Raw genomic sequence first — 25,350 nt, forward strand, 5'->3', positions numbered from 1 at the left:
ATAGTACATATAACCTTCACTGACTCATTATGGTTTCTTTTTTGTGTGTGTATATATATATATATAGAGAGAGAGAGAGAGAGAGAGAGAGAGAGAGAGAGAGAGATAGATAGATAGATAGATAGATAGATAGATAGATAGATAGATAGATAGATAGATAGATAGATAGATAGATAGATAGATAGATAGATAGATAGATAGATAGATAGAAGGTGGGAAAAGAAATTAGAACAAACTTGATGCTGTTGAGACTGTTAGTGTGTTTCTCTTAATGTCCTGCAGATGTCTCTACAGACTGCTCTGTGTCTCCTTTCAGGAGTTCTCAAGAACTCCAGGGGCCCCAGATACCAGAGGCTTACTATGTGTCAGCTGGTTCATGTTAATTGAATTGAAAATTTGTTTGTTAATATTGACTACTAAAGCATAATATCAGTGTTGACAGTCCCAGTGTCAAAATCTAATTTTAGACTTTAAGTCAGTTCTGTGCTTAGGCTGTATGCTGCATATTGCTAAAGTAATGTGTTTAATAAAATTGCCAGACTGTAAATCTGGAGTACAGTATAATGCACAGAAAACTACACATTGCACAGAGACAAGGGGGTCTCAGCAGCTGATGTTTCTCCTCGGGCCCAATTTCAGGTTCATGGTTCCCAACTGTATATTTTTTTCATTCATTGTTAGGCACTCTGTTCCATTACATTTGCAAATCGGTCGTCTGCTGACGTCCTTCGACTGCACGCCCTGCATCTGCGTCCACTGTCTTACAGCCAGGGACGTCTCGACAGACTCAAAACTGTTTGGATTTTCAAACTAATGATTGGCCAGCTGATGGCGTCAAAAGCCCTTCAAATTTCTAATGCGTGTCAGCGCAAATGTGCTGTCCTTCTGAAAGGGTGTAATCCTTCCATTAGCACTTACCATTAGAGACACTATTTAATATAAGACATGTGCCTGAATTAATGAAGTGTTTGAAAATAAATAGCTAGATAACTTCATTAAAAATAATAGCGAAGTATCTAATAGATTCATTCGTATTATTATTATTAGTAGTAGTAGTAGTAGTAGTAGTAGTAGTAGCAGCAGCAGTATTAGTAGTATTATTATTAACCAAACCCTGCTATCCTGTGTAGACTGAATCCACGCTGATGGCATGTGTGTGTTTGTGTGTAAACCCCTCCCATAGGTGGAGGGCAGCGGATGACAGCTGATGCGCACTATGTGCCGGGCTGGAGACGGAGCGCGCGGTGCAGTCAGGGCGCACAGAACAGCACGCACACTAACATCCATCCTTACAGACAGACAGACGGACACACACTGTACGATCCTCCCTGTGTGAAGAGGAAATGGAATTAAAATAGGCGCACTTCTTTACCTTCTGGACTGAATGCAGTCTGTCTGTCGCTTTGGATTTCTCAACTTCACGCCGACACTTGACGCCGGAGAAAATGTGGAGATACACGAATTTGTTCGCCTTTCTGCTGGTTTTGTGTAAGGATGTGTCTTCACAGAGCAAGGTAAGAAAAGACACTAGACTGGCGTGATTCACTTTATTTTCAGGATCCTCATTCATATTGCCTTGTATTACATTACTGTATGCAAACAAGGGTTGTTCAGACCCAGTCATGGTCAATGTTTAATTACAGCACATCCTGTTGTAGCAGTATGTCAGCCTCCACTTATTGCGCTGTACTTTACCTCTTACCTGCTTCACATTCATGGTGCCTCTGCTTCAGACAAATTGGTGACTTGACCAATACCCAACATTTTCCCCATGCCAGACCTTTAAATTTCCTGTCTTAAGACAGCAGATGGTTCAGGTTATGTGTCATCTTTTATGATTGCAGGTAATCCTCCCAATGAGGGCTTTTGTGTGACATGAGTAACAATAGGTTTATGTAATGATACCTCCAGTGTGTGCAGGCCTGATGCCAGCAGAGTGTGGGAGAGATGGCACTCAGTGGGGTAACAGTAATATCTGGCTGCCCTTGTTTGCACAGCTGCTGGACTCCAGTAACCCCTCACTCTCCCTCAGCCTAATCCAGCTCTACATATACTCACACATACATGCACACACACACGCACGCACACACACACACACACACACACACACACACACACACACACACACACACACACACACACACACACACACACACACACACACACAGGAGTGAGTAGCAGTAGTAGTCACAGCAGTGTTTGCCGTGTTATTAATTACAATAGTAATAGAAACCGCATGTGGTCGTGTTAGTAGTGGCGACAGTATGTGGACACTCCTGTGCCTGGTGTGGTCTAGGTCCCTTTGTTCCAGTGAATGCAAATCTTAATGCTACAGCTTACAATGATATTTTAGACAAAGTGTATTTCCAGCTTTGTGTCAGCAGTTTGTGACTGTCCCTTTCCTCCTTCAACATGAAAATGACCCCATGCACAAGCCAGCTCCCTAGAGACATGGTTTTCCCAGTTTGGTGTGAAAGAACTTTCTGCCTTGATCTTAACCCCATCAAACACCTTTTAGGATGAACTGGAATTTCAACTGCGAGCCAGACCTTTTCATCTAACACCATGGTTGGACCTCCCTGGTGCTCCTGAATGGGAGCAGAACCATGCAGCTGTGGTGTCCTGGTAGCTCACCTGGTAAAGGGTGCGCATCATGTACTGAGGCTGAGGCCTGGCAGCTGCATGGATTCATTTCCAACCTGCAGCCCTTTGCCACGTGTCTTTTCCTCTCTCCCCCATTTTTTGTGTCTTTAGTAGCTGTTCAATCTAAGAATGGCTCACCCCCCCCAGAAAAAAAAAACAAATCCCTGCAGCCAGTTAACAACAGCTGGTAGACAGACTGACCCAAGAAGAATGGAGGTATCACATTAATACCTATGTTTAACCTTCACTTGTGGCTGGAATGTTTCAATGTCTATACTCTTGGCCATACAGTATAAATCAGGGGGAAAGTAGTTACAGAAACTGTTGTGTCTGTAATGGTAGTAATAGTAATTGTCCTTGAAGACACATCATTGTGGCATTATTGGTATTACTACTTCTTACAGTAGTCAAGTAGTCATGTAGAATTAATGGTCATAGTGGTAGTGGTGAAATCTAACCCTAACCCTAAGCCCCCCACCCCACCCCACCCCCTTTAAAAAAGTATTTAAAGAACTGAGCAAATTATTTAGTGAACTCATTTTTTAATTAAACAAAGATTTCACATTACAATGAGCTAAGGACTTTCTAAAGGCAACTGAGGGTTTGTAGTAAATGCAGTTTTGTAGTTCTACATCTCTATATATCATAGCATGTCTCACAATACAACACCATTCCTCAACATCTATGCAGCAGTGTCACAGCTGCAGTCATGTGTCCATTGGAGACACCCAGTCATATTCTCTGTGGGCAGACTGGTGGCACTTGCATTAATGAGAGACAAAGCCTGCTTAGGAGAGGGCTTGGAGGGCACCAGAGGGTGGCATGGGAGCCATCACATGCACCTGCTTCATGTTTTGGTTGTGAAGAAATCTGAGGACAATCAGTGTAAGGTCAACTGGGGGCTAGAAGCAGAACGCAAACTATGCTTTGTCTACCTCAGTGAAACAGCCCCCACTAGCAGAGACAAGGCTTAATGATACACTATGTATTCACTTACAGGTGCTGTAAGGTGCCTTATAGTCTCAGGGGATGGACACAATGTTCATGAAATGACATTGTGTCCATGCCATGTTATGCCAACATCGTTTCATTTGGGATGTCAAATGGACTTTGATGGAGAGTCAAATTATTAGTGCGCAGAAAGTCAAGTCTTTCTGTTTGGGGTTAAAACAAAGCTGCAAGCTATTGGAAATGAGAGAGACTACTACCTCATTCATGCAAAGGCAATGACCTGGAAAAAACTGCTTTTGGTGTTAGTGGTGTCAGTGTGAAGGGGTCAACATTCACCGTCTGCCCCAGGTGCATGACCAGGGTTTTACACAGGTCTGACATTGCTTGGTGCTCTTTCAAAATGGTCACATGGTATTATGTTTTACACTGTTATCCTCCATAGATTGTGAGGATGACTACGAGCTCCCTCACACATGACTTTGATGGTTCTTGATCCTTGAGCAATACATTAGCTCATTTAAAGTTGCACCATTCCATTAACCTGTATGGATGCCAAAATCACAGACAGTGTGCTGTATAACAATTCAAAAGCTACATTTTTATCAGTCTATATCAGGGGCTCATGGCCAGTTTGAGTTAGAAGTAAAAGAGAAGTGGGTGGACTGTCACCAAAAATCTTATCACACAGCCTTGTTTTTGTCACAGACTCGTTTACACTCCACATGTTGCCAAATTCTTCATTTGAAAACATCTTTGGCCTTTCTTTTTCACAAACTTCTGTTTTCACATAGTTCTGCTGTTTGCCCCCTCTAAGCAGATCCCATAATACTTGAGAACAAGATTTATGATCACAGATAGAGTTCATTTCAAATTTTGCCCATTGCTGTCTGCAGTATATGTCCTCATTTGTGTGTGGCCTGTGTAACGTCCCATGAAAGGCAGGAACCATCTCTCTGATCTTCACAGATCTGGTCCTCTGTGTCATGCAGTATCCTGCTTACAAACAAGTACATTAGGACACACCTAAGGTCATTCATGTAAAAAGACGTCACAAAACCCTCAAATTCACTTGGTGAACAACTACAAACTCATGTAAAAATAGTTTTCTTCAGTCCTCATAAACAGTACAAGCAGTATAAGAGACCTGAAGCTCTCTTACATGTGACATATTTCTGTCAAGAATGAGCTGGCAAAAACAACAGAGCCATACTGTATTTTTCAGGTATCATTGTCTTTCTTATTTGACCTTGCATTGTGTGATATAGTGATGGTAGGAGCTATTGTAGAGACTTTGCACTTTTGTCGCACAGCAGCTATGGCTGGTGTCATGCTGGAGGTCCCAGCCTAGTATTTTTAGAAACTATATCCATATCCTTTGGAGTTTGCATCCCATCATAGACTTGGATTTAATGTCTTTTTTCTACAATCTTTCCTGAAACCATAGGGGCATAGTTTGACATTTGGGAAATACACTCATTCACATTCACACCTATTCACATTCACATCTTCAAGTTAAAAGAAAAGATTTATAACACTGTTGTAAATTAAATGTGAAGCTACCACCAACAGCTCAACACTGGAAATGGTGTCATCAGATTTTTCTTTTTCCTGAGTATTTTTACACTCTGGTATTACTACTGCTACATTACTGAAGTAAAAGGTCTGAACAGTTTTTCCACTACAGGTTATATTTGACATATTAGTTGTGAAATACCCTTTAACTATCTGAGTTGCCATAGTTTATCTGTCAATTCTAAAATATTGTTTCTGGCCCGGCTACGTCTCTACACAGGTCCTGTAGAGGTCTTACAAACAGGCTCAAAAATGTATAAATATTGCTTGTGGTGTGGATGTAGATCATACAGTCTGTGGTGTAGATCGGGCAATGCAGTGAAAGGACATCATGTGGTTATTTCTCAGCACGTTTACATTGTATGACAGCATGCAGCTCTGCTGTCCTTACTCAAGCACAAATCCAATAGAACATTGTAATATAAAACAAATGACTGATTTGACAAATGGCTGTTTGTTTTTTTTTGGCACTTGTCATACTAAACATTTAACAAACATTTACATATTATCTTAAGCTGTGATTAACATCTGCACTATTATATTATCAGCTGTCTGTTGGAGTTTGTTCTTGCAGGTAACACTGACCAGCAGGAGGTCAGTGACAGGTTTTGATGTTGAGTTTGAGTACTCTCACTCAGCAGTGATACACTGTAGTCTTCAACATCTCCCTGAAACATCTGCTGTGACAGTCATCTGGGGACAAGCCATTGGCAACATCTGTCATTCCAGTCAACATACACACACTAATAATTAGTAAGCGTCTCTTTGTGCTCATGAATGGGTTATTATAGCATGTGGATTTAATTAGGGAACCACATTGTCGGCCTGATTTGTATCTGTGTATTTTCAGAGGGTTTTCACCCTCAAAACTGATTTCAGTGTTGAGAACAAATCAAATGTGGAAGTGTGTAAAAAGCCTGTTCAAAGGTTTCCCAAAGTTCTTCAGAAAGTTACTGTGGCAGCAGAGGAAACTTCACAGAAGTAATTCATTAAGTCCTCTAAGTCATTTTTTCAGTCATCACAGCACAACATGACACAAAAATGAGAGTGTCAGGAGGTAAAACAGCAGCAGGAATGTAGATGTGTACCCCTAAAACCAGCGAGTGCATGATACAGTTTGTGTTCAGCTAATTAACATCCCTGTGCTAACGCCAGTGTTGTTGTTTATAGTCTGAGCCAACAACCTCATGTTTCACCTCCAGACTGAAGGCTTTAATAGCCTGCCTTTGAACCAAGGTAATCTTTACAGTGGCACAGTAAGACTTTATCATAAGCACAGCTAATTACAGTAAAAATCAGGCAGACTCTTTGGACTGGAATGTGGAACCCAGTTTTGGTCTTGAGCACCCTTGACATGAGATGATGTGGATTTGCAATAGCTATAGTCCATCCTTTAAAATCACAAGCTTGATAGGCTTAAGACTGATTAGAACTGGTATTCATTGTGCATTTGTGGGAAAGTAGTTCAAAAAGCAAAGAGTGGGGGCTTGAATTAGCTGCAGGTCATAACAGGAACCACGGTACTAATGTTGGTGTTTGAAGGTTGGAGCATGCAGCTGAACATTTGAGCTTTGCCACAAGATATCAACTGCTCGCTTTTTTCACCACACAGTTGTCTCAGTGATTGCCAGCTGGCAAAGCACTAAAAGGAGAGGATATCCTTGTTTTTATGAACAAGGCTGCAGATACAACAGACCAGTGCTACTGAAACATTGACTGTAACTCTGAGGCTAACAAATGCAGCAGCTATTGTGTAACACATCTTGTGTTTTTAGCAATCCTGAGCACAATTGGGGTTTCACTTCATCACTGTCAGGGTGTGTTAGCTGTTAAAGGCTGCAGCGGTTGATCTAATAGAGCTCTCTGCTGTGTCCAGGCTCTTTTCTTCCCATTGTGCAGACATGAGTTCATGTTTGAGCCGTGTTCTTTTTGACCTGAAACTTGACTGCACTTGAGAGGTCAAAGCCAAAGACTCAAAGCTCAAAGCATGCGTTAAATACTCTGTACTTTTAATTATTAGCACTCTTAATTGTGTTGCCTGTTCTCATGCTGGTAGGTCAGCTTGGCATGAGATGCTGGATGGTCAGTTAGGCATACAAGCACATATGATTTGACAGGAGGAGAAGGCAGCTGCTCTGACTTGCAGAATGATGCAGATTTTTCCTGATAAGCAGCTGCCATTCTTTCTCCCGCAGTAAATTCTGCAAGGTAATCGTTTAGTCCTTCTTGACTAGACTAAACATTAAGTACCGAAGTAAATCTGGCTGGAATTTCTTTGACTTCTCCAATTTAAATCCAAGTTAAGCTGATGTTGCTATGCAGCAGTCAGTGTTTGGCTGGGGTTGAACAATGCAGCCCAGCAGGCCTGTAGGCATAGCTTCTGCTAAAGAAGTTTAATCTGCTAATCCACTCTGTTTTCATGTGGCTGTAGGATTTGTCAACCTGCTGCCTTTTCGCTTGACATGGGTCAGGATTGGCCCGGCTCTGCACACAGGAGTCCTGCCCCATATCAGCCCCCCTCCCAGTATGTCTGCAGTAATGGAGGGAAAAGCACCCCCCCCAAACACACACACACACACACACACACACACACACACACACACACACATCTTCCCCCATCACTCAGCCTGCATTCCTTCACTAATGAGCCCCCCCCCCCCCCCCCCCCCCCCCCCCACCTTCAGCCTTCTCCTGCAATGCTAAAAGCTTTCCTAAATTGTTAAAATTGTTGCCATGGAAATCCATTAAGTAATATAACGCCAACATGTCCAAATCACAATGACAGAATTCTCCCTCACTCTTTTTCTGGCCTGGTTGTGCGCTGTAAATTACTAGATGTGAAAGTAATGTCTCCTATTGTGTATAATTTTTTTTTATTTTTATTTTGTTTTTCATATTTAAAACCGTTTTTCAGGAATTTATTTTACTTTACTGGACGTGTATAAATTTTATGAATTTAGGTGACTCATAAGAGACATGTTTAAAAAAGTAAAGTCAAGATTGATTTCGCAGAGACCGGGATGTCCTGATTTTAGTTCCCAGAATGAGTCTAGCTCAGAAAACGCTCAACCCTATATTTATTTCCCATAATACCACTAATAGTATCTTTTCGTCCAACCCGGGACAGCCCTGACAACATCATAGAGTTATTGTTACAGGCTTAACAAAGCTCCTTCAGAGCTGAAGCTGCTTCAAAGACTGAAGTGCAGTGTCCCTTTATTATAGCCAGAGTGTACAAATCAACATGTAGCTCAACTGGCAGACATCAGCATCAACTGCTGTGCTGTTGTAAAGACTTTCTCCATGAAGTGTTTCTCAATTCCGGTCCTCGGGCCCCCCTGCCCTGCATATTTTAGATATTTCCCGCTCCAACACACCTGATTCAAATGATCGGCTTGTCATCAAGCTCTGCAGTGGCTTGATAACGAGCCACTCATTTAAATCAGGTGTTCTTCAAATGTGTTCTTCATATTCTGAGAATACTGCCTCCTAGCTTCAGTCACATGAGGACAGGACGACAACTCATTAATGAAGAATCTCTGTGTTGTTGAACGATCTTCCTGATAAAAGTGATACCACATGTGCACCCATCCTGCAGTTTATAGCGGCCCCTAAATCTCACAAGGGAGGGAGAGATGACAGTCCAAACCTGCTCCAACAATGATCCAAGGGCCATGACTCCAAATATGGGACCGAGTTTGCCAGAAGGTGCATCTCGTGAACTGAACACATAGGTGAAAGCTAGTGAGAAACTAAACTAGTACTGAGAAAATCTGTCATTGTCAAAATTAAAGCCTGCTGTAAAAACAATTTAGGAACAATTCCCAACAGAGGTTACAAGTGAAAGCTTAAAAACGTGGTGTGTCTGTGGTGGGTGGACATTGAGACTTTAAATGGAAATTGTTCACATCAGAGTCTGTTTACAGGTGTTTGGAGGTGGTATTGCATATGTGAAAAAAGTTATATAATATACATATAATATAATATGATCTAATAACATGTATAATATGATGTGTGTGTGTGTGTGTGTGTGTGTGTGTGTGTGTGTGTGTGTGTGTGTGTGTGTGTGTGTGTGTGTGTGTGTGTCTAAAGAGCAAGCTGTTTGAAGCCTGACAAGTTGCTTCAAGTGATGTCTCTTCAGTTGGTTAGGGCTGAACACTACATGTTTGAAAATGGAAAAAAATCTGGGGGTGTGGAGTTAGAAAGAAGCTAACCAGGCCCCTGTCATCCATTCCTCATTTCTGCTTGATAGTAGCTCGAAGCTACATAAGCTGCGTTACTAACCAGTAATGTAGGCCCTAGTTTCTGATGAGGAAGAAGAATGCTTTGAATGAATTAGGTTCTGGTTCTGCTGCAGCAGTTTACATACTTTTTTTTAAACTCTACATTGTGGGTTGGACATTGTCATAGGAGTGTAATGGCAAATTGGTGGAGTACTCTCAATGCAGTAACCAAAGTTCAGTGGCACTCTGCCGCTGTCGCTTGTAAAGTTAGTCCATAAGGTGTCCAAATGAAAGTTCATGGTATGTCTGAAAATGGAAATGGTTCATCCTTTTTTAAAAGAACATTCTCAGTAAAGTTCACAGTAATGTGCCAACATCCACAACAAACTTCATGGAAATCTAGCCACTGTATTGTATTTTGAGATGCCTTGTCATTGGCCAAAATGTTTGAGAGGACAGATGGATCAACTAGCATACCAAATGATTGACTGACCTTTTGGAAGTCCTTGGGTCCTTGCTGTTGTTCAGACCAAAAAAATGCCGAAATGACACAAGCTATGGATAATGACTGACATGGTCTCAGATCTCATTTTAGTGCTACAGTGTACAGTATTCACATGTATTTCAACATTGTGCAGTGCAGGTCTTGCTATCAATAGCTATTCAATATCATGACAGATAGGAACCAAGTGTTTTTTGCAGTCCATGTCAATTTGCCCCAAACAACTAGTCAGCAATATAGCAAGCTACAGCTAGATCATATGTGTTTGCAAAGTGTGCCTGTGCTTTCTTTGTATGACAGCTCAGACTCTGACTGTTCTCAAACCCAGCAAATGAAAATCTAGTTCTGTTCCCTTTTCTCTCCTTGTTCCTCTTGCTTCTTAAAGTATGAACTGGAGTCATGACGACTTGCTTAAGTTGAAACATTTTTATGTCTTCACCTCCATCTACATCTTTTCCTCCATGCGCACCCCCCGGTACAACTGTGTCATTGCCTCGACTTCATATGGAATCAAAAATATGTTTTGCTTTCAGTCTGAACACACCTTTATTCAGATCAGCTAACAGCAAGGCAGCTATAAAGACACAAAACCAGTTGACAAATCTAACCTACTAGGTTTTAGTCTCTTGAACTAGTCCAACATTCACCATGAAATAAGGGAAGGAAGATAATAGACAAAGTGGAGAAATTCACAGTCATATCACACATCGACTATGCAATAAATATGTGCAGTTGAAGTCTTGTATAAAAGCTATCTCCATTGCATGCCATCCTGTCCTTGTCCCACATATGAGGAGTGTTCCTGTTTATTAAGTAAGCCATGGCTGGTCCATGGCCTGCCAAAGCTCTGTCATCATACATGGCAGCCAAAGGCCAGCTGGATGCAGAAGTCTTTAGAGTTATGTTGTCTCTGAGGCTTTCCTCTGAGTCACACTAGCTAACATTCAAAAGAGGGGAAGCATGTGATTATTGTTCAGGATGACTTTCCTTCCCTTGTTTTTGTTTCCCTACAATAAGAATGGATGTATTATTCATGAAAGTCCAGGAGGGTTTAGACTAATGGAATAGATGACTGGAGGAACTCAGGATTCACAAGTACAAAAAGAAACACGCTTTGCACTGGGTTTGGATAACATACTGTGCAATCCATGTCATTGATATCCAAGTCTGATGTGTTAAATCAGTGCTCAGCTGCTTATTTACAATAGTGCCACAATAACGAGACACTTTCATTTAATGCATTTAAGAGACACTTACAGCGTAAAAGTAAGATTAGAGTGACAACAAAACAACAAAAAAAGGACTCAAAATGGCATTTTTTTCTTTGGATTTGAAAATGGGACAATTGACATTCTGTCTTCCAGATCTTTGGAGAGACTGAGCCTGTTCGGATGACGTCAGAGGGTTCAGATTGCCGCTGCAAATGCATCATGCGCCCTCTGAGCAAGGATGCCTGCCTGCGGCTGCGGAGCGGCAGCGTACGTGTGGAAGATTTCTACACGGTGGAGACAGTCAGCTCCGGATCTGACTGTAAGTGCTCCTGCACAGCCCCACCATCCTCCCTCAACCCCTGTGAGAATGAGTGGAAGATGGAGAAGCTGAAGAAACAGGCCCCTGAATTACTTAAGGTGAGGAATGATGACATTTAAAGCCACTGTATGAAGAATGTTTATGTGTTCATAGTATCACATACCACATAGTATCTTTACCAAAATTATTTGAAATCATCCTCTGGCAATGATGAGTAACCATACAAAATGACATAACAACAACATAACTAATTTGCCTGGACCAAAAACGTAGGCAAACACACAGAATTACAAAATAAGCTGTAAAATAGCAAAAAGAGGAAGAGAACAAGTAAATGAAATGAATCCTACAGCAGTCAGTGCACTTGTTTCATCATTCAGAGTGTTTGTGAAATAGATCTAAAAGCAAAGTGATGACAAAGGTCCAAAAATGGTCATTCTTCAACTTTCTGTGACCTGAGTATAGCTGTATGTCATTTAACATTCTTTGTGAGCACACCTCTGCACATACCTAAAACACATTTTAGTTTTCACAGGCAGGAGAAGCTCGCTATGCACCATATGAAACAAAAGGCAGTTACAGATGTTTGATCTGAATACTCTTTAAACTGTAGATTAACCCAATAAATCTCTGAAGGAAATTTTTGCAGTGAAAAGGAAAGATCAAAATTAATTAAGACGGTCTATGAATGAACCCTAGACTGAGAGCACTGGGCTACACATTGAGCAGAATGTGGATGTCAATAGTGTTAATCACAGCAAATGTTTGAGAGGGCACTTAAGCTATTACTGCAGTTGAACAGAGGCACATAAAGCTGTCAGGTTTGGGTTCAGGAGATGGTGAATAATACTACTTCTTCCTTTTTTATGGCATGAATGACCAGCTCCAATCTATGGTGGACCTCCTCGAGGGAACACTTTACAGCATGGATCTAATGAAAGTCCACTCCTATATCAACAAGGTGGTGTCTCAGATGAACACCCTGGAAGAGGTAGGGAAACAACCAAACTCATGTACTTTGTTGTCAGTGTAATCAAAGGGTTGCTATGAAACATGTATGACATCAAAGGTGGTTTATGTGTAGAAGCTTATGTCACTTAATGAACAGTGATAACTGTGATGATAATGTTGTCATCTTGCAGACAATTAAGACAAACCTCACACGAGAGAATGAATTTGTTCGAGACAGCATGGTGAGCCTCACTAACCAGTTTAAGAGATATGAGAATTACTCCAACATTATGATGAGTATCAAGAAGGAGATCTCCAGCCTCAGCCTGCAGCTGCTACAGAAGGACTCCTCTGAGAGCAAAGCACAGGTGAGTGGAAACTTTTCTTTTCTTTTCTTTCTATGTACATACATAGAAAACAGTCCCACTGAAACTGTTTTCAGAGAGAAAAGCTCTAAAAACCCACTGTGCACTGCCGACTCAACACCAAACATTACTTGCACACAGTTAGCTTCTAGCTGGTGAGCATAGAAGTGCATCTAGCTGGTAAAGATATTTTTCTCTGGAGCTGATGGAGACTAGACTAGACTAGAGCAAAAAGAGTGAAGAGAGTGGACTTCATGTCATTGTGACCAGTCACACGACTCCCCTCACAGAGTACGATCATTTCAAACAAACCGTTAATGGTTTTACCAATCATTCCCAAACATGTGTACTAATATCCTTTATCCAATCATGTGTTCACAAAGTGGTGAACCTCTCTCCATCCTTGCCTGTGAACGACTGAGCCTTTCCAGGATGCTCCTTTCATACCCAATCATAATACTATCACTTGTTACCAATCATCCTGTTTACCCATGGAATGTTCCAAACAGGTGTTTTTGGAGCATTCCACATCTTTCCCAGTCTTTAGTCTGTCCCAACTTGCTTGTTTTTCACAACTTTTTGGAATTGGGGTTGTAGAATAATTTGCTGTAAACACGACTTATAATAATGGATATTATAATGAACCATTTAGGCAAATTTAAGATGTTTCCTTACCTGTTCCAAACACAGTTTCAAAGTTATCTAAATCCAAAGGACTGTACTTATCACACCTGACAGTTACTATGACAAATAAGATGAAAGTGTGAAGAATACTGAATGAGCACTGTTTTGTTTGTTTGTTTGTTTGGTCTTCTCTCTGGCTCTACTCAAGTTGCCTTGACTACAGCCCTTCTGTTAGTACAGACAGAACAGTGATGCTTTTGGGGCAGTAGAAATAGTTTCAACAGCCCTGTACTAGTAGTGGTAACATTGGTAACCTTATTAACACAAGTTCTAATAGTAGTGCACATATAAGCCATCATTTGTATGAGAATATATGTTTTATGTTAACACACCGTGAGACATTATCAATTGGGATATCCAGTCCGCGCTCACAAGAAAGATGGCCATATAGGTCATCCGTTCAAGTAGGTTATTATGACCCATATTTATGTTTATTGCTAGGCCACAACCTCTAGTAGCCTTAGAATTTGTGACGGGAGCAAAGGAGGGAGTCAGTTGACTTAGTATAAGTGCAAGAAAATTAAAGTGCATATGGAGGAAGGTGGGGTGGATGGATTGGCCAAACAAACACAGGATTTTCACCCAGGAGACCGCTGTTCATGTCCAATGTGAAACCAGTGTTCACCTATTTTAACTTACATTGTGCACATAAGTTACATCGCATATATAACAGTATACTTATTTTTGCCCATGATAACTTTGCGAACAAACCAATCATTTTTGGTGAATAAACACAAGCAAAAGACACTTTTTCATAAGCATAGTCAACGTAAAATCCACAAGCCAATATTTCCTAGTGTCCTGACATAACCTGAATGTCCACATTTACAGGACACGAATGATGAGAAAACCAAGGAGGCTGTAAAAATACCCAACAAAAAGACCCCTGGAGCCAAAGCCCCACCCAAACCACCCAAAGAAAAGGCTGTGAAGCCCAAGAAAGAGGTCATTAAACCTGGGAAGCCGGTCAAGCCTGACCCTACAGCCAAAGCAAAGGTGGTTGGCAATCAGCCTGGAGTGGTGAGGGGCATCACATACTACAAGGCTGCCAAGACTGACGAGGATGAGCACAAAGGTGAGAGTTTTCAGCTTGGCTGGGGCACTGTATACTCTCCCAGCATAGTGGTGTGTTCATTGAAAGCCATCCTCTCTGAGCTAAAGCAAACATTGTCCTCACACTTTAGCTGAGCTTGCACTCCCATCTGTGTGCGATCATCTGTGCGTGATCCACTGTGGGTGTTGAAAATGATCCAAATTAGTTTCTCCATCTAATCTGACCCCACATGGCACTGTGCTGCATCAGAATCCACCACTCACAGAGCCAATCTTTATTAGCTGGATTTAGTATCTAGTAAAGGGCAATATAAAGTTTTCCTGAGAATGCTGTTTGACACACATGTGAGATCAGGTTGTAATTGTGTTATGCACTCAAGTGCAAGGCAATAAAACGGAACCTACTGTTGTATGACTCACAAGATCCCCTCAATACAATACTGCTCTAGTACGTGCAGGATTTGATTGCTTTTGCACGTTCAGCAAGCAGGAAATCCAAATCTTTTATTGACAAAATACATGGAGCTGATGGAATGCTGTGTCAAAGGAGTGCTGCCATGTCCATGACATGCCTCAGCTTCAGTCCTCACAACAGTGTGTGGAGATCCTCACCAATGCAGAGAAAACATTTCCTGACTCCTTCCAATCCTCTTTAAGTATAGATGAGTGAATAGGTATGCTGCGTTTGCACAGGGCACACGCACATAATGCTGTCAGACCATGTGTTCTGCCATGTATGTGAACTTCAACAAGCCCAGCCACCCTTGTCAAATTCCTGAAACCAGTTAGCTGCATTTCCATAATCTCTGGCAAAGAGCAGGATGCAGGAACCTTTATTCATCAAGGGAAGGTTGATACATCTTCATGGTTTTTCCTGAAATTCCTCTCTTCAGATTTAGTTAAAGTAATACACATTTTACAGGGAGATGGCCAGTCTAACCGCAGTTCTCTACTGTTTGCCTCTGATCAGCTATGTTACGTGACTTGCTTAGTGGCACCTTGGAGGAAGTTGTAGAGAGAGAGGAAAATTTTAAGCACCTGCTTTACCTGCCTACAGTCATTTTACCAGCCTGCAAACTTGAATCATTAACCATGTGGTTACAACAACCTATCAAGTCAATTGACAGTTTACAACATGAACTGTAAGATTAAGGTTAAGGCATTTGTAATTAATGAAGATCTTTCAAAGGTTGAAAAAGTTGCATTACCAATGGTAAAGGCTAGTGGTGAAAGCAAATACAATGTTCCTTTGTTTATTTTCAAAAACTTAAAACACTGTCAAGTATGAAACATTGGAAATAAGACTTAAAAAAGAGGTCCTTTAAGACACAGTATCAAAATGTTTTAAAGGGCTCTTTGCTATGTATAATAGTAAAGTAGCAAAAGTAGTGCAATGTGCATCTCATCTGCTTTACTATATATATATACACACACACACACATACATACATACATATACAGATTGTTCACTGAATTTTATCCAAAGGCTCTGCAACGACATTTGGATCATCACAGAACACTTAAGTCAAAAATTCAAACAAACTAGAGAATAAAATGTGTTGTCTGATCACATCCAGCCCAGAGGCAGAGCTGTTTATCTGAGGCCACACTCAGAGGCAGTAGGATTTCAGTAGGATTGTAGATGCATTGAATCTATAAGTCTGTAACTTTTTTTCTGCATTCATTTACTTAATTCGTGCCTATTTTGCATTATCATTAATTTTTATTCCTTGGTTTTGATTTTGCATAGCCTCTTTTTAATTATGAAAAAAGTTTTCCTTTTTTTATCATGTTTTCATTGTCAAAAATAACATTGTCTGTTGGACATTTGGACTATCACTTCGTTTCAAACATCCTGAGATCTTAACACTGTAATGGGAGCCAAAGATATGATGAAATCATTTTAGGTTGCAGCTGTAATAACTTGCTCCCATTTTTGTTTAAAGCAAAATGCTACCTCATACCAGACACCAGTTGTGGCTAATAGACAGCAGAACACAGTTTGGAAGGAAAGAGGAGTTCTCTGTGTGCTGCATTGCTGATGAGTCTTCTTTGATGTAAATTTCTGCAACACAGAAGACTATATTTCCCACTGTCACAGAGCCATATACTGTATGCACCGCACACTGAATAAAATGTGTCAAAACCCCTTTTAAAAAGCAGTTGAAATACAATTTAGTGACAATGACCCTGCACACTACTTGATCACGAAGCTCTAATCTAACCATCACTAACGAGAACAAGAAGCAGCTTGTCTGGTAATACTCTTCTCTGTCCCCACTCAGCCTCAGGCCTGTTTCACCTTGTTTGCTCATCTGCTGTATTTTGAATAAAAACTATCTTTGAGAATCTTAGATTCTTCTCTATGTCTTAGCCTGACTGAGCACTTCCTCCCATTCCTCCCAGACCATTCTGCCAAAACGTACATGGTCCATCACATCACAGAAAACCAGTCAGAGGATGGAGGAGCTGAAATGGTACTGGAAACAATTGAGGCCACTGTGGCTGAACCCATTGCCACCACTGCAGCTCCCACCACAACAACTACTGCCACCTCCACGATGACTAGTACCACAACTACCAGCACTACTACACCAACTACTATCACCACACAACATGCACCAGCTTCTGAAAGACCAGCTCCAACCATTGTGTTGGTGCTGGACAACTCCAACAACAACAGCCGGCCCAGTCTCCACAGAGCAGGTACATGCTAAAACCACTCTGTAAAAAAGTTGAATATTCGGTTACATGCAAGAGCTGCAGTGACAGAGGCCATTCGGCAGCAGAAGAATTTATAGGTTTATTTTGATGAGATATGTGTGAGTGGGAAATCAATCTAAGCCCATTGTCATGCAAGTCATTCTCTCCCAGGCATACATGTCGACTGTCCTGCTTGTTTCTTCCAGGGAAGATCCTCTACTGTGAAGGGACTGTCGCATCCATTGAGCAGCCAGAGAAGCAGCATAGTTATGGGCGCAACGAGGGAGCCTGGATGAAGGATCCCCTGGCGAAAGATTCCAAGATCTATGTCACTAACTATTACTACGGTAACAACTTGGTGGAGTTCCGCAACCTGGACAACTTCAAGCAAGGTGTGCTTCAGTTGTGTCTTTTTACAGTGCCCGGTTGATCCACCATTACCCCAGACTTAAGCAGTATTTCTGTTTGATAGAATAGTTTAACAGTTGTAGATATCTAAGGCTTAGGTTTGGATTCTTACGTCAGTGTAGTAGGACTTCACCCTTTGATGGCACCTACACAATACTGAACAAATTTATCGAACGTGATATTTGTGTCCTGTCCTATTTTGTGTATTTCAGAGCATGTTGAGAATTAAATGCTAACAGATAAATTTCCTTGGTTAAAAGGCTAAGATAATTTCTAGGTTAGGATACTTAATTACTTATTAATAGCCATAGATATTAATAGCCATATTGATAGTCATAGCTAAACAGACAAAATTCCTCCACCCTATACTTTAGAACAGTGTTTCTCAACTGGTGGACCCACTTTTGGGTCACAGACCCATTTTCAGTGGGTCATGGGCATTTGCCTGGGCAAAAAAAATGTTAAGAAAAAAATCCTGTGCTTTCATTTTTAAGGGGATTTTTTTATGCAGCTTAGTGACATCTATTCAAGTCTTGGCTTGTCATTCAGGGGTGATGGTGGGTCACAAAGCCAGACCAATTGAGAACCACTGCTTTAGAATACACCTTTGTCTCTTAAATAGCAGATATCCATCAGTCCATACAGTCTGTATCATGATTGTGTAGATTCATTTGTAGTACTACTGTACAAGCTCAAACACTGTGTTACAGTACAGTAATATAGAGTGCAATTCACCATGAAGCCCCATAACCTGCTGAGAACATGACCTTTAAGCCATTTGCTGTTCAATCAACGATAGTATACTGGTCTATCTTAATTTGAGGCTTACTGTAAACCAAGATTTAAGACTAAGAAATTAATATTTGAAAGGCCTTAATGAGAGATTAAGCAGTATACGTTTTCAAACACCAATACCAATATTTTTTGATTGTACACTGCGATTTACTGTTTGGGGTGGGTTAGCAGCTTCGTAACAGGTTTCATTTCAGCGTTAACAGGCTGACACATATTTTCACTTCTACATCTTTTTCATAATCTAACTCAAAAGATCATTATTGTCCCAGCATACTGGCCTAACTCCAGTAACACCCTGTTTTAATGTATAGCTATGTGTTTTCTATGTCATTTTTGATGTTGATTCATGTTGATTGTCCAGTGAGCTCTGTGAGACTGATGAGACCTGTGGAATGCAAGTCTTCGTTGTTTCATGGCTCCAGTGGGTGGGAAAATCAACTCCTTTCACATCCAAATCAACTGAGGAATTGGATTACATTCTCTAAGAGAGTTAAGATGATCTCCCCTCATAGGACTTGGCTTGTTGATCTAGATGTGTTTGGACAATGGGCTTTCTAAATGCACTTACATGTGAGGTATCCTACAGTGCCGTGAGCTCACAGCTGTGTGCAGATGACTAGATATTTGGAGTAGCGGTGATGCCTGCTGTTCCCTGACATGTGCTCCAGCCTTTCCTTTGAACTGGCACAGCGGAGAGGGATTAAGAGTGTGGGCTGGCCTTAGGGATGGGGATGGTGGGGGGTGTTCTACTGAACGTTGTTTTTGTCCTTCAGTGAGCTTTCAATTTATTATCATTATCTAAATCAGACTTCCTGAGGTTGGAAGGTTAGGATAGCACATAGGATGTGATTAGGAAATGACACCTACACTACACAACGTGTTTGTTCAGGAGTGAATTACTAAACAAACTGTGTCACTGTCACATGAAGCTAGTGTGTACACAGTCTGGCATTGAAAAAACATTGTCATTGGCTCTATGAAGGACATAATATCAGCTAAGCACACACACTGCTGAATGTATCCAACTCAAAATAAGTAAAGGACAATGTATCAGTAAGCACAACAGCACAGCAGAGGGGTCTTAAGCATCCTGAGGGGGTTTACTTTATTTTGTAATAATGACCAGCTTGCTGTAAATTATCCTGCTATTGCATGGTTGGCTGTTGACCAACCATATTATTCATTTTAAATGTTATTCATTCATTTTATTACAAGCTATATTTAGCCCGTTTGCCGGTCAGGACCGTCAAGCAGCTCTTTTTTAGGTTGCAAATGCAAGTCATGTCTCAAGGAACGATAAGCAAATAGCAAGCTCTTTCAATGGACCTGACTACTGAATATTCAAATATTATGTCCAGCTACGCAAGCCTTAGCTGTGGCTATCATACTTACTTTTTTATGTTGTGGGTCGTTATTAGGTAAAAACACAAGCCTTCAGCGTGTTTGCTTTGAAGTCTCAAATCAAGTCTTTAGATCATCAAGTTTCAAATAAATCCTCACACCATAGCAGTTGCATAGCATATACAGTTGACCAATCAGGGCTTTGTATGGCAGATTATAATTGGAGATGTCATCTTTCTACAAAACTAGCAAGCTACCAAGCTATCTTGATACAGCTGTACAGATTTTTGTAAGTCGACAGAAATTCTAAAATCAGCATCATTTTTTGATTGTCGTGTAAAACTTACAGGAAATGACATTGGTGGGATAAATATATTACTCGCTGCAGAAAGATTAGGGCAACACAAAACAAAATACCAATACCCATTTGAGAAACTGGCTAATGAAGTGAACCTGGATAAATGCAGGTAATTCATTTAGACTGTCGGGCTAATTACATCAGTCAAGTTCAAGTCCAGTCCTATGTCCAGATTTTGAGTGAAGTCTCCAGATCTGTTAAAGCAGTCAAGAAGTAATTTTTGATACAATCAAAAATCAGGAGAACTTATTGACTGTGGATTGATCTGATGTGGGACTGTAGAATAGCATTGCCTTGGTGCAACATCTGCCATATATGTTTGTGAGAGTCATAGATGGTGCTTAGGGCTCAGTACAGTCCTGGCAGTTACTGGAGCCTGAAAATCCATAAGGAGGGATTGTGCCTGTAGTTTAAGTTCTAAGAGAAAGAATGACCTAAAACAATTTGGCTTTCCTTGGAGCCACAGTGGAGCGGCAGCTGGTGATAATAGACACTTCCACATGGGCAGTTATGGGCCTTGATGGAGACAGTTGCATCAGAGTTGAAACAGTGGTCTGTTTTGTGCAGCTGAATATGTTCATCCATGCTTCAGCAGCTAATGCTAACGTCGTATTATTGTTTATTGCAGGCCGATGGAGCAACCTTTTCAAACTGCCTTACAACTGGATAGGTACAGGCCATGTGGTTTATAATGGAGCCTTCTACTACAACAGAGCCTTTACCAAGAACATCATCAAGTATGACCTCAGGATGCGATATGTGGCAGCCTGGACACTGCTGCATGATGTGGTTTATGAGGACACCACCCCCTGGAAATGGAGGGGCCACTCAGACATTGACTTTGCAGTGGATGAAAGTGGCCTGTGGGTTATTTACCCTTCCATGGACTATGACTACAACCAGCAAGAGGTGATCATCATCAGTAAATTGGATCCTGGAGACTTGTCATTGAAAAAGGAAACAACCTGGAGGACAGGTCTCAAGCGGAACTCATACGGGAACTGCTTCATCATCTGTGGTGTTTTGTACGCCGTCAATGTGTACAACCAAAAGGAAGGTGAGGTGAACTATGCTTATGACACCCACACCAACACTGAAGCCATCCCACGCCTGCCCTTCACCAATGAGTATTCCTTCACCACCCAGATTGACTACAACCCCAAGGAGAAGGTTTTGTATGCCTGGGACAATGGCCATCAGCTCACATACCAGGTTAACTTTGTCGAACAGTGAGCATAGTTCACAGTAGGTCTGCTGGTATGGCGCCTAAATAGAAAGAAAATGCTCAGTATTTGACAACCTAGAGGCAGCCATATTGGACTCAACAAGACAAAGGATGAACCTACACCAGCCTTCCACTACCAATGCATGCTATTCAAACACCTGACCTCACAGTGTACCAAACATACATGCCTCAGATGATTATTGGGATGTGACTGTACGATATGTCAATATAATGGACAGCGGAAATAACCTCACAGGTTGAGTTAAAGCTCACTAGGCAGAGTTTAGGAAAGATTAGATATGTTCATTTATAAAATGTCAGCAGGCTGGCTAACTAGCAGACAGATTGATAGGGAAGGGGGTGGCACTCATTTATTGTCAGTTTGGTAGTTTCTGAGACCTGAAACCCCAAATTTGGGCAGAGGCATGAGCAGTGGTTGAGTGAGTTGGGGTCATGTCAATCAAGCAGATAGTTTCCCAAGGATGAGCATTAATATCTTTTTTAAAAGACTCCATTAGATTTCATTATAAGATATATATTGCTAAATGTAAGTTTAAAGAGGTCATGGTTCCTGTAATTAGTATTCCTGTCCATGCCGATGTGAAATGATCCCCTCCTAATGCAACAAAGTCTTTGGATGTAGATTTTCTATCCAATTTCTGGAGTCACTACACATCCACTATAGACAGGGGAATTCATTACAGCAACCAGTATCTCTATAAGCATACATTTGGCTATGTGAGTATTTTAGTAAAAAAGACACAAACATTTCAGAACATATTCCTGAAACTGAAACTGTATTCGCCCTGCGATCGACTGGCGATCGGTCCAGGGTGTACCCCGCCTCTCGCCCGTTGACGGCTGGGATAGGCTCCAGCACCCCCTGCAACCCCGAAAGGGATACGTGGCATAGAAAATGGATGGATGGAAGGATGGATGGATGGATGAAACTGTATTCTTAGAAATGCCTAAGAGTGAATAATAGGAGTAAAATAATCAAGAGCCAATGAGACCATACTATCCTGTGGAAAGGAAAGAGAGTTCAATCAGAAAGTTCAGTCAGAGACATTTAGAGTATGTCAAGATATTGATTGTGTGTGGCAAATGCTTCAGCGGAAAAGGGTCTGCTTTGTCAGGGAGCACTTAAAGAATCAGAGCAGCAACTAGGACTCTGCTTAGATAACTAATCCGCCTAAAATATTCTGATACGTGAATGTTAAATCTTAATTAAGCCAATGTTACTAAAACCAAGACACCTTGACACCAAAATTTGAGCTGTGCACCAGTAGCAAACTATTATCTGTGTTTCACAATCCATTCTTATTTAACCCTCCTCTGCCAGAATATATACTGCTCCACAAAACAGGCATGATTTTTAGACAGTTGTGAGACAAGACTTGATGGTACATCTCTTGAATAAACTGTGTGAATTTATTGGCCTGTTAGCAACCAAGACTTATTGTGAGCAGATACTGCCAGCTACACAATCCTGCAAGTAGTTACTATGGCCTCATTTCCACTGCATGGTACAGCTTCGACTCCACTTGACTCATTTTACTTTTTGCATCAGGTACATTTCTCAATTTCATATTCCACTGCAGATGGTACTGTCTTAATGTAGGTGGGATTCTTAGCTGCTCAGGTCATAGTGATGCCACATGAAACTGCCTTCATTTGAGTTCAGTTCAGACATCATCTTCAATGCAACATAAACCCTAGGAAGAATGGAGGATATGGAAGGGATGTTATTTCGATTCCCTGTATTAGGCTGTTTTTGCCTAACAGCAAGGAGACACACTTTGTTTCAGGGTGGGCTGAAGGCAGCAGGAAAAGAAAAGACTTGAAAAAACAGGAGAGGTTGGGAAATCCTACATCTGAGCACAGATGATAAGACAACTCTAGTTGCTCCATGGCAAGCAAGGGATGATTCTAATGATGAGTCTGTCTGACCCATCAGTGGTCCGCAGTATTTTTACTCCATTGTTTAGTATCGGCTCAGCTCGCTTGGAACTTTGACCAAGGTGAAACCAAATAAAGTAGCAGGTACCAGGTGCTGCCCCCAACTTTTGCCAATGGAAAACCAAAAAATGAGTCAAGTCAAGCCTAATCTCTATAAAGAGATATCTGCATAAGAATGCAGACTCTGGAGGCAAGGGACAAGATTTTGGTATATGAAGCATTCTGGATTCCATTTGTAGTCTGTTTGTAGTCTAAATAGCATTGACCAGTCACGTTCGAGCAGGCTTTCGTTACACACAGGTAAAGGGTCCATATGAAGACCAAACGAGGTGGAATGCATCGGCTGAAATGAACCCATCAGCTATTGTCTGATGATAGCTTAGTTTCTTAGTAGCTTACTTGGCTTTCTATTTATAGAGATTAGCTGAAAGGTCGTCTTTGCTTCTGAAGTTGATAATCAGATTGTAAACAAAGACCTGCACACAGAAGAGGAAGTCTTGGACCAGAAAACCGCTATTTGAATACCCACTGGTTACAGTGAAAGCCCAAAAACATTGGTCGTTGCACCTACAGGCACCTACACAGACGATAGACGATGGTGTATCAGATGGTCTATCAGACAATAGACAATGGATTCCATGATTGGGTCAAGCTAAGCCGTATCATGAAGTGAAAATGAGGCATATGTCCTCAAGCCTCTAGACCGCCAATTTCATGCAGACATGCAGATGAACTGTGCCGCTTTCAGGTGTGGTTGAGCCTTATTAGGCAGAAGGGTTATATTATAGTGGTTGCACTGTACATCTGCATGAATATGATTGGACTCTCCTAGCCAGCTGGTAGCCAAGGGGCTGATGAATGAGCCAGTGATGGTGAAGCTTTGATAAAAGAGTGGATGCATGCAGCAAAAGCATGCAGCATCAGTTAATACAAGCACAACTTCAATGCCCTATCTGAACACTGTGTTGTATTTTTCAGTCATGAGTTTTCTTGAAGCCAGCATAAAGTTACATGAAATGCAGCTTAAGAAATTTGTATTTACCTTCAGTATTCAGCAATCGTTGTTGTGACTTTGTATGAACTTAAGTTTGAAGTGAAGATGACCAAACTAGCTAAGCTATTAGCTTCCATAGCATTGCATGGCTCAATGTAATAACCATAATCAGGCTTTGTAATCTTAGATACCTCTTCTTTTATCTTTTGCCTTTTAAATGCGCTTCAAATATTTGTACACAGGTAGCGTTATTTGATCCAACAGCCAACATTTAACTCAACCAATGAGATTATTTCTGCCTTCAGACTAGTGAGAAATGTTTGTAAAACTAAACTATCAGCTGTTGTTGCCCATCTACTCCATCCTATCACCAAGCACTTTGATCATGAAACTGCTTTGATTATTATTCCGGCCTCATGATGCTTCCTGTCTCTTTACCATTGATGTTGTTTTGAGGGATGTGTTGAATATAATATGAATTCCAAAAACAAGACAATGTACACATGTTTCTATGCTCATGTTTTTTATATTTACATGAATTCATTTGACAATATCATACAACTTTTTCTGATTTCCAATGCTGCTTGTTAAATTTTTGTGTTGTATAAACATATGCAGCTGTATTGTTAGCAACATTTAGATAACCACTACATTTTTCAAAATTATTGTTTGAACATTTTCACCTCAGTGGAAATAAACAACCGTAATCAATCATGCTAATATAAAAGGTGCATAGTACATTAGCTGTGCCATCTTCAGTAATGGAGACCATAAACCATGAATGTTTTTGTTTGATGACTGACAGTACTGTGTATATATGCTATAAGACCCATGAGGTAACTTTTGCAGCACTTTACAGTGTTGTTTTTTTCTTGTACACCATTCATGTTTCACAACCACATTATTTTGCCTGTTCTTGAATAATCAGGTGTGTTTTATTAAGTTTATTCATAAAAGGTATGCTGATCGCATAAAGTAATATCTTCAATTGCAAGGTCTTAATACATGAATAATGCCAGGAAATGTAACACAACGCTTGAAACCAGCTGAGTGTGTGTGCCTGTGCTATGAAATAAAATTTCCATGATAAAAGT

General features: G+C 40.9%; 1 protein-coding gene across 1 annotated transcript; it reads left to right on the forward strand.

Moving 5' to 3' along the window:
• Positions 1-1,230: 1,230 nt before the first annotated feature.
• LOC139333023 (olfactomedin-like protein 2A) lies at positions 1,231-25,350 on the forward strand. The gene is made up of 8 exons (XM_070965262.1): positions 1,231-1,514; positions 11,256-11,519; positions 12,305-12,412; positions 12,564-12,740; positions 14,253-14,496; positions 16,880-17,179; positions 17,383-17,568; positions 20,707-25,350. The coding sequence occupies exons 1-8, from the start codon at positions 1,446-1,448 to the stop codon at positions 21,309-21,311; spliced, it is 1,953 nt and encodes a 650-aa protein (XP_070821363.1). The 5' UTR covers positions 1,231-1,445; the 3' UTR covers positions 21,312-25,350.

This window comes from Chaetodon trifascialis, chromosome 6, assembly GCF_039877785.1.
Source record: "Chaetodon trifascialis isolate fChaTrf1 chromosome 6, fChaTrf1.hap1, whole genome shotgun sequence".
Classification (NCBI taxonomy): domain Eukaryota; kingdom Metazoa; phylum Chordata; class Actinopteri; order Chaetodontiformes; family Chaetodontidae; genus Chaetodon; species Chaetodon trifascialis.